Source organism: Schistosoma haematobium, chromosome 3, assembly GCF_000699445.3.
Source record: "Schistosoma haematobium chromosome 3, whole genome shotgun sequence".
Classification (NCBI taxonomy): Eukaryota; Metazoa; Platyhelminthes; class Trematoda; order Strigeidida; family Schistosomatidae; genus Schistosoma; species Schistosoma haematobium.
In genome coordinates this window covers 11,144,716-11,155,415 of record NC_067198.1, presented here as the reverse complement: position 1 = coordinate 11,155,415, position 10,700 = coordinate 11,144,716, and the positions used below count along the sequence as shown (strand labels likewise).

Below are 10,700 nucleotides of genomic sequence, written 5' to 3'. Positions count from 1 at the left end.
AGCACAAACGAATGTATTGTGTTTGGAATTCGAAATCTATCATTCAACAAGTACAAAGGAATCATTAATTAATTCAAACACCACGGAGGAATAAAAGTAAATCCATGGGAAAATATAAAGTACAATCGTATTAATTTTAGCGAACAGTCTACTTGCCACAAATCGTAGATGCGCTGTCCTAATGTTGACGACTATATGGCTTGCATATGCGGGTAAATGAGACTAATCACACTTAATTTCAAAACGTTTCTCCCTAATGGTGAAATATAGAGAAAATTTCTAACTTTCGGGTGAGAGAAGACTTCAGCAACAAGAATGATCTATGTCTTTATTCACACCCATGTTTCCGAGGAAATTTCACTGAAATTTCCCTAAAATTCTCCACTGTTTTCCCTATTTTCGTAACTTAGTAACCAGATGCCGCAACAGCATATATAAGCAAACGGTAGCAATGTTTTTACTGGGGCGCCTGTTAATAAATTTCATAGTCATCGCAACATCGCGCGCCAATCAAGTTCACAAGTATCACGCCTACGAAGCATAAGACGGAAACAAACAAATAAGAAAGCCATAATAAATCTTATTTTTGAGGGAGCAGTAAAAAAGAACAGTTTTTTAACGTTTCGTCCATTTATCGATTGAGATGTGAATAACCTTCATGATAACCAACCTTGGGGCGGCGGGTTTCTCAAGTCTTTTGCACGGTCAGTGTGAGGCCATAAAATGCCCCTGGAACGCCTGGAAGATGAAGGTCTTGAGAAGATCCCCAACCTCAAGCTAGCGCAATGGACATTTCGTGCTGGCTTAGAAAAAACACCTGAACTTTTGCGTAAGCAGCTTCTGGAGAAAATCACCAAATGTATTCAGGATGATAGTAAGTTTCTTTTCGTTTATTTTTTAAAAGTTCCTTCAAATCCATTACACCAACAACTTGGACTTGACGTTAGTTACATTACGTTTAGGTCAAATTGACGCTCCATCCTAAAACTACCAGCACGTAGTTGATATACTTATAGATTACAACCAAAATTGGAAGCGTTCTTCAGATTAACGACATCCCAATTTTAGCACAAATAGAATAGTCAGTATAAGTCGATTCACTCTAAAAATCATCACATTATCCCATAAGTGTTGTCAAGCGTTTTTATATACTTACTACTACGATTGTCTAGACTTTTTCTGTTCATCTTGGTAATATAACCTCGTGGTACTGATTTTGTATTGCGAATTAAACTTATATACTTTTTTTACCAGATCTTACACTGACGGATTAATAAGACGGAAAGTTAATCCCAACTCGCCGGTCCTAACAGTTATCTAGAGTTTACGGAAGCTAATTTTATTATAAACTGGCAAGTTGACAACCGTCTCCTCGCTTTTATAGCACACAGATAGTCTCTTCTTCCTATTTCACACATTCCGTTAGTCATATAAATTTCGTTATAGAAGTGTGTTAATGTCTTACTTCATTTTTCGATCCTTACGGTCGTCTTATTGTTGGTGATATTCTGTTCCACTTCTTAGTTGAAAATATCTTATACCTTGATGAAGTTAGTAGATTTCACAGTTTGCACCAAGTCTGTATACTTATGAAAACTAAGTTGCAAGCTATATTGTTTAGTCGTTGATCATTGATTCATTGTGTCCAAAAATAATACATATTCAGTTTTTGGAAAAAACCTTGGCCTGTATCTAACATATCATTGCTTTCCCGTGTCTGTGGTTCATGACTAAATTTCTAAACTTATGTGTTCAATTTAGGGATTTTATTGGTGGAACTAATGGACATAAGAACCCAGAGTCCAATAATGTTTTCCTGGGATAGTTCTTGTACTTTACGTAACTGAGCACCAGTCAGTCACTTCACACCTTAGTTAATAAGTTTTTCTTTCTCTATCGTCCAATCTCTGAGATTGTTGTGTTTTATTTTCAGATATGGCTCCATATTACGAACTTGTGTGTAAAGAGCTTAATCTACCAATTGACCAACGAATCTTGAAATCTATGCAGTCAGTAAATGAAGCCAAAATTAAGGAGTTAGATGCAAAGATTAAAGATGCGGAAGAGAATCTAGGTGATACAGAAATCAGAACCGCCATGATGGAAAAAGCTCACTATCTTAGTAAGATTGGTGACAAGGTAATGAGTGACTTAAGTAGACTGATGTAACTTGTGTCACCCAGGAAGGTTCTCTGTCCCAATTTCGACTGATTTTGGATAAAACCTTAATGCCGGGCTTTCGATTAGACACAATTTTCCATATCATACGAATTGGATTCTTTTTTGGAGATAGAGATTTGGTTACAAAGAACATAGAAAAGGCAAACAGGTATGACTTTTTTCTCACAATACTTAGAATGTTAATGATAGCCTAATTGAAGAAGGTGGAGATTGGGATAGACGAAATCGACTTAAAGTTTACCGTGGTTTATATAGTATGTCAGTTCGAGATTTTGATACTGCTGCTAAGAACTTCCTTGATGCTGTCGCCACATTTACTAGTTATGAGTTAATGGATTATAAAACGTTTATCATATATACAGTTATGTCTGCAATGATTGCACTTAAACGCCCGGATCTTCGAGAAAAGGTAAATTTATCTGACACTTGTTCGCTTTCCACTACCTACATTTGATAATTGTTTTTAATGACAGTTTTTAGAAATGGACTTTTTTTATCTCTTTGTTGGCTATTTTGTGTACTGTGAAGATTAGTATATTATAAAAAGTTTGTACTTTTAGAGTATAAGGTGAATTTGTGTGCTATCATGTAAAGGTTAGAATCCGTCACAACCGGTAATGAGATCCTAATAGTTCTTAACATCATATTACTTTGGGCTGAGCTTCATGATATTTTGACATACATAATATTCCTCAGTGTAACTGCATTCTATTACAGAGTTTTATGTGGTAACTATTGTACAGTCGAATATCGTAGTAAAATTATTATTACTCTCACACGGCCACGCGTATACAGCCTCTGACAGGGAAGTCCTACTCATTGCCTTCTCGTGGCGGGGGTGTTGTTTACGAAAATGAGAGGACGAAAAGCGAATGTCCGGCGCTTTAACCGGATTCCAAATCAATGGTGCACATGGGCTCCAGTATCCTGCGGGAACAAATGGCGTATGAACCAATCGTTGGTCACCGGCTACCATGGGACTGCATCTCCTTACGATGCCTGGAGAAAGACTTCTTGACCTTGAGTATGCGGACGATATTGTCTTACTGTGCCATAATGCCCAAGGCATGCAATCCGCACTTAATCAGTTGGCAATCAGTGTCCGTAGGTATGGTATGTGCTTTGCACCTTCGAAGTGCAAAGTACTTCTACAAGACTGGCAGGATTCCAATCCTGTACTCACCCTGGATGGTGAGCAGATAGAAGTAGTCGAGAAGTTCGTGTATCTGGGTAGCTGCATAAGTGCTGGTGGTGGTGTGAGTGATGAGATCAATGCACGAATAGTGAAAGCCAGAGCGGCTTATGCCAATCTGGGCCACCTTTGGCGCCTTCGTGATGTTAGTCTGGCTGTAAAAGGCCGGATCTACAACGCGTCGGTGAGAGCAGTTTTGCTCTATCCTTGTGAAACCTGGTCTCTCCGAGTTGAGGACGTTAGACGACTCTCTGTGTTCGATCATCGCTGTCTCCGAAGGATTGCTGACATTCAGTGGCAACACCATGTCAGTAATGAAGAGGTTCGGCATCGTGTGTTCGGGCACAGAGATGATAATTCAATTGGTGTCACCATCTTGAAACACCGACTTCGGTGGCTTGGGCATGTTCTACGAATGTCGTCCCAGAGAATTCCACGTCGTGCATTATTTGCCGACTCTGGGACTGGTTGGAAGAAGCGGAGAGGTGGTCAGTGCATGACATGGTGTCGTGGTATGAAAGAAAGCTGCAATGGACTGGCTTGTGTTGGTCCTTCACGACTCCCTGGTTGGGGTCTGAGAGATGGTGCTACACAGTGGCTAGAGACGTTATCAGATATGGCTCAGAATAGAAGCCAGTGGCGATCCTGCTGTAACCTTCTTTTACTTTCTTCATAAAAAGTGGTTGTGTCTCCTTTACCTGAAAGATTTCTTCTGATTGTACCTTTTCGTTCCGTCGTTACTACCATTCTACCTTACTCCAATCTCTTCGTCGTTGTTCTCTTTTTCTTTTGCGCTCCTTAGTTTTTTTTTCTACTTCTCTTCGAATTCTCATTGTTTTGTGTGGCGCATATATATTGGCGCTTTCTTGTACCAATATTCATGTGTTCAAATAAAATAATAAATAATTTACTGTAGCTGACTACAACTTACCTTATAGGTGACGTCGATGTAAAACACTATGGCGTTTTGAATTGATGTGATTGTCAGTCATAATTTTCTCTACTTATTGGTTACCGTCATATCTTGTTCACATCTATCTTTAAGTGACAAATGATTAGCTTTTCACGACAAGCTAACATACACCATAGTTTCAAACCTTATCACTGAGCTTTTCTGACTATTAACGACCTATAGGACAGATATTTAGATTCATTGATCACTGATTAGTAACCAATGTCATATTAGTCTAGTCTCTTAGTGGTATTCGAATTCTATAGATGAAATCACAGCGTCCACACTAGTCTGAGTGGTTCAGTATCGCGTGCGCAAAAACAAGGCCTAGGATTTCCTGTTGACTCCTAACTGTCTATTGAGCATATCATGTTGAGTCACTTGGACTAGTAGTCAGATCGTAACTTCATCGATAGAATTCGATCAGCACTGAGGAATAAGCTAATACGACATTGGTTTCCGCCCAGTGTTCAATAAAGTGATCCATGCCTACAGTTATATATATATATATTTGCTTTCAGGTTGTTCGTGGATCAGAAATTCAAGAAGTTCTGCATGGATTACATACTGTACGTGAATATCTCATGTCCTTATTTGATTGTCGTTATGCTGACTTCTTCCTTTCACTTGGTTAGTCAGTCTATTGTTATTTACCGTACTTTTTAAATTTCCAGCGAATAAAACAACAACCTGAGTGTTCTGTAGTAAATTTTAAATGTTGATTAATTTATTCTTGGATAATGTTTTAGCGGGCGATCAGTTAAGTATGTCAATAAAGTTTTTAAACATGTCTCTAACCGTTATCATGACAAAAGTTTATGGATTTATTTTAAGTCTAACTTGTTAGCTTGTGTTGCCTTTTAATGTTAAATATTTATCATTACACCATGGGGTCTTGTCAACATTTTACCTCTAAAACTGTAACCAAAATCAGAGTTCAGTTACAATGGAACTCTGGAAACAGCTTTGATAGAAGTACATGCTTGGTGATCTATCAGGAGTAGTTGAGAAGTTAATCCATCTCAGTAGTTATGTGACTGCTCCTCGTGGTTTGAATTATTAGACTAATCTACGTATAGTGAAGACCATAATAGTTTACCCCAATCTGGCTCATCTTTAGCGCTGTTGTGATGGTAGTCTGGCTGTTAGAGGTTAGGTTTACAACGCGTTGGGGAGAACATTTGTGATCTATGTCCTCTGTGTTCGGTCATTTTTGATTCCGAAGAATTGCTGACATCTAGTAGTAATACCATTTTAGTCATATTGAGGTTCGCTAATTTGTGTTCGGGTGCAGTGAAGGTTATTTAGTCAGTCTTGAAAAGACGATATCTGCAAGTTGAACATATGTTACAAATGTCATCCCAGTGACTTCCACATCGTGCATTATTTAGCGACTCTAATGCTGAGTGGAAAAAACTGAGATGTGGTTATAAGCAGAGTTGGTCAGAGAATGAACAATCGCATTCCTAAACATCAATGCGAAGATTCAAACAGCCAAAACAAAAGTGAGAGGTTGTTAGTTTATGATATAGTGACCTGCTATGAAAGTAAGCTGTATAAAACTGTCACCTATCTGTCCATCACGACTCTGTAGCTGGAGTGCTAGAGATGATGCAACACAGTGGTTTAAAACTATCGGACAACACATAATAGAAGCCAGTGGTGGTCCTGTTGTAATTTTTCTCTACGTCATAAAAGTGAGAGAAGCTTCTTTAGCTAAAAGTATCCTCTCTACTTCCCGTTTTACATTGAAATGTCCTATTATATACCCATCCATTTATTTTCTGTTCATCTGTCTTTTGATTATATTCACCACTCCAATTATCTCTATTCATTCACAATCTTATTTTGTTATTTGTGTGAAGCATATGTATTTTGGTTCCAATCTGTACAAGTATATATTTGTTTTGAATTAATAAAAAATTACAACTTTGTCAAGCATACAGGTTTATTTAATTTAATTGTAAGGCAGTCCACAATGTTATACTACCCAATTATCCAAACCTAATAAAAGTCAACAACTATAAAGGCCCAAATATAATCACTTCTCAAAAAAATCAGTCCATGTCTATACGGTCTAATCCGGCTCATTATCAGTAGATCGTAGATTCAAACCACAGTTCATTTATTTTAGTCTGAGCAAACGTATAATATCTATTGTGACATGTGTCCGATTTCAATAATGATACCCAATCGTCCTATACATGAACCCAACCGGCTACATAAATGAGAAAGCTTTTATTGACTAACTTAAGGGACATTTATGTCTATCCCTTTTATATACGTATATGTATATATGTCCTTTAGAAAATCAAGGCATCAGTGATGTTTGTCTCATTGCTTAGATACCCAAGCCATTTCTCGGGCAATTGCGAGTACTTTCGGATTGGCTTAATCTATCAGTATCTAACTAGCCTTTATACAAGCTTGGTTCATGGTCAACTATATACAATCTGTTCCATTAGCTGTACAATCATCACTAATCTACACACCTATTAATTATGACTTTCTTATTGTTCATTTACTACTCAATGTATTTTCTCCTACCTTGTTCCCTTTTCTTTTTTAGCTGGAGTTGAACAGTTCATGAGTTGTGATCGTTATTTACACTTACATACATGTTACTACGTTCGTGAAATGCGTATTCATGCATTAAGTCAACATTTGGATTCATATAGTAGTTTAAGTTTAGATAGTATGGCCGCATCGTTTGGTGTAACTCCAGCATTTTTGGATGCTGAATTATCACGTTTCATAGCCAATGGTCGATTAGCTTGTAAAATGGATAAGGTTTCAGGTATTATTGAGACAACACGTCCAGATAACTTGAATTTTCAATATCAGGTAAATTCATTTCAGTGTGTAATTTTTTTTCAATCTTTTGTTGATTAATAAGTTTATTATGATTTTGTTATATCGTCTCAATCGGTTGACGAATTTAGTGGAATTGATAAAGTCACTAAACTAATAACTTCCTCTACAGACAGCTAATCCATAAATCTGCAATGAATGAATTTCGGAAGTTAGAACCATTAGCTAACTGATCAAATTAATAGCTTACATCACAAACTAGCCTTAGTCAAGCGACCATTGTAAACTAGGAAGCACCAAACAGTTGTCCCGTTCTATCATGGAACTCTACAATAGTGCTCAACCATGATCCCCCAGGAGATCAATTTCAAGACTTTCAGGCTTTGTGGAGAACACTTAAGTCTCCAGGTCAGTATCGCGCAACTATCTTCCAATGATATGAATAAGTACTGCTTAACAATCTACATGAAGTCATTTTCTATATTGAATATGTAATCAAGTTAATATGACTTATCAAGTTATAGATAAAAATAATGATTTCCTAACCCTCCTCGTTTCAATAGATTTCTGTTTAATTAAAAAATCTAAACTATATCTGTTTTCTTTCAAATTATGATGTGAGTGAATTGACTTGGGTAAAATATAAAATACTCTTCACTGGAAATATTAAGATCAGACAGATTTATCTATCTGTGTACCTATTTTTTAGTTCTACATCCTTCTAGTTTTTTATTTCTTAATTTCATAATTCAATCTTTAAAGGTATGTTAAGTTTCTGGGTTAGAGTGAAACATCTGTTAGTTTGTTAAGCTGTGTCTTTGTGACCCGTTGATCTGACTCCGATTTGGAAGAATTAATGTGCTATCAACGTAAATCTTCCGTTTAATTCCGTATATTATACCTAGGCTAAACCCGTTTGTGCGACATCAGTAGTGAGAAGCCGTATACGGGTTGAGTTGGACGAGTTTATTTCAGGTATTCGTTTACTCAGACAGACATTAAAACGAGTAGTGAGAAAACGAGGCGAAACGGAAAAGGCAAATGTGCCAAATCCATCTGATAAGTTGTGATCCAGTACTTATAACCAGACAAAAATAAGCTAAAGAAATGTAATGAATGGGGTAAGCGATACACACGTACGCTTATTCAAAAATAGTCAAGGTATAGGCCGACGATTGACAAAATCAAAATACGTATGTGGATAATAACTTAAAAGGGTAAATTAATTGGTCTGTCTGAAATCTGGATTAATTCATGTAGGTGTGACTTAGTACTGGACACTACACCTAGTTAATCAGGGTTGACCTAAACCGTGATTTTTCTCGCGTTCATTGCAAAGGATAAATTCACTGAGTTTTTATAAGTGAAATTTACTTCATTTTAATCGAAAACTCTAAGCAGTTGTAGGAGCTGGTTTTTCAGCCCTTGTCTGAAAACTGTCAGTAACGTGTAACCGCAACCTCATATGATCCATAACCGTGTCATATCCCATATATATACATATTTTTTCAGTCCAGTAGTTGAGTTATCTCAATTGCAGACCAAGCTAAGCTTGAATCACACCAGCCATTTCCTGTTTTTAAACGGTCTTAGAGACAAAGACATTTGTTGGGTGTGTTAAATAATTCCACCTAACATAAGAATGTAATATGCATGATATCAAATTATTTAAAGAAGTGGCCACATTGCGACTTCATCGATAGAATTGACTTGTCACTGAAGACTAGATTAATCGGAACGATATGTTCCTCTGACAAGATTTAGTTGTAATTTTAAGTGTCGATGTTTTCATTCCATCTACTTTGATTTAAGTATTATCGGTTAGTAGTGCCACTAATCTTCATATAAGGTGTGACTAAGAACTAAGTACATAAACCTGTACTTGACAAATAAATTCACTTATTCTTATTTTCGTTGTAATACCATAACCGAACCCGGACAACTCAAAAGCCACGCGTGTGACGTTTCTTTTGTTAATCGTAACAGACCACTGAATTTTTAAACAACAGCAATAATTAAAATTACGTACATATTTTGCAGTCATCATTCTTTTATTCATATTTCCCGGATGATAAACTAAAAAACGTGTAACATCATACTATTTTCATCATAAGAATAGATCAATAAATAATGGTATCAGCCATTGTAAAGAAAATATGATGTGTTACTGCTGTCATCCATAAGTGTCAACCAAACACCTGCCTACCTACATGATCCAAACCCATTATCAAGTGAATTGGCAGTATAAGGGTTTGTGGAGATTATTGAATGTTATTATGATCACTTATTGACCTGATGTAGACAGCCATTGAAAACCCGAAAGCATTGGATAGCTGTTACGTTCCTAGTACTGGACTTCTCGGTAGTGAACATCCACGACTCTACCACGGTTGATCGAACTCAGAACCTTCACCTTTGCACGAGCGCCAAATATCTAGTCCACTGAACTGAAATCCAATGGTAATTATGAATCCACTGTTCAATGTTACATCTTATAATCTGACTACTTCAAACCTTTCAATATATACTCCTATCTTAACTGATAATGAAAATTTGGTGACTACATAACATTACAGACTGTCAACATCACACGTTATATATGTAAAAATATGTCATTATCTTTAGTCCCTTCATTAATTCTATTCTCTTTTCTACTTTTTAGACTATGATTAAACAAGGTGATATTCTACTGAATCGAATTCAAAAACTGAGTCAGGTTATCAATATATAGTGGAATACTAATATACATAAATATTACCCATTGTTATCTAATATACGATAGTAATACAGTGATGGAGTTTTGTATACAATAACTGTACTTTTCAAAATACTGTTTCCTTTTCTACTCTCTGCCTTTTTGTGTGTGTATGTGTATGTGCACACGTGTGCGGGAGAAATCGTTTCTAGCCGACTTTTCACGCCGGTAGATACTGTCGTAATGGTTAGTATAAAGTCTACATATTATGCTTTCATTGTTCTGTTTTAAGAATTCTGATTTATCATAACTTGCTATTTGGATCGATATTGCGTTCTATATCGTTAGTAAAACCAATGACATATTCTAACAGCTGAGATCTTGATGCTTATTTGTTCTCAAGCCACTTAAAACCAAGTAGCTGAGTAGAAGACACAAATAGGAAGCACACTAGTTCTCTATTTTACCCAATTTAATCATGATTTAAAACTTATACAATAAGTGGTGGAAGACGGAGCTAAGAATACATAATTACTTAGCAATAACTAAGGGTTAGTAAAACATATAGCAACAGTTAATAGCTTCACTGAAAGCACATAATAAGGAGAGTATAGAAACCCAACAATACAGTTACCTACTCATTATACAATATATATATATATTTGTTTACTGAAGGGCATTTTACATGTTATTCAAAACCAAGACTTCAATATCAATCTTGAAGCGGTCAGTTAGACTCAGTGAAAATAAACTGTACTAATGTTATTGAAATCAATGTAGATGACTACTCAGAACTAAGATACAGGTTGGTGATTTAAATTGTGATCTTTAAAACCCAATTACGAATAATCTGTTATCGGAATCCATAT

The 10,700-nt window shown here is 36.3% G+C and overlaps 1 protein-coding gene across 2 annotated transcripts; it reads left to right on the top strand.

Moving 5' to 3' along the window:
* Positions 1-597: 597 nt before the first annotated feature.
* On the top strand, positions 598-10,489 carry PSMD6_1 (26S proteasome non-ATPase regulatory subunit 6). Of its 2 annotated transcripts, XM_051212995.1 has the most exons (7): positions 598-874; positions 1,934-2,139; positions 2,184-2,329; positions 2,371-2,590; positions 4,847-4,955; positions 6,895-7,169; positions 9,799-10,489. In XM_051212995.1, exons 1-7 carry the CDS (start codon positions 724-726, stop codon positions 9,865-9,867), a joined length of 1,176 nt encoding a protein of 391 aa, XP_051068928.1. In that variant the 5' UTR covers positions 598-723; the 3' UTR covers positions 9,868-10,489. The 2 variants fall into 2 exon arrangements, with proteins under 2 accessions (XP_051068928.1, XP_051068929.1); XM_051212996.1 differs by having other exon boundaries at positions 1,934-2,329; positions 9,799-9,981.
* Positions 10,490-10,700: the final 211 nt, after the last annotated feature.

Bases quoted from the DNA above. Each gene is read 5' to 3' on its own strand.
- PSMD6_1 (XM_051212995.1), top strand. From the start codon at position 724: ATGCCCCTGGAACGCCTGGAAGATGAAGGTCTTGAGAAGATCCCCAAC. The intron at 2,140-2,183 runs GTAATGAGTGAC...TGTGTCACCCAG, and splicing joins TTAGTAAGATTGGTGACAAG to GAAGGTTCTCTGTCCCAATT. The intron at 4,956-6,894 runs GTTAGTCAGTCT...TTTCTTTTTTAG, and splicing joins TGACTTCTTCCTTTCACTTG to CTGGAGTTGAACAGTTCATG.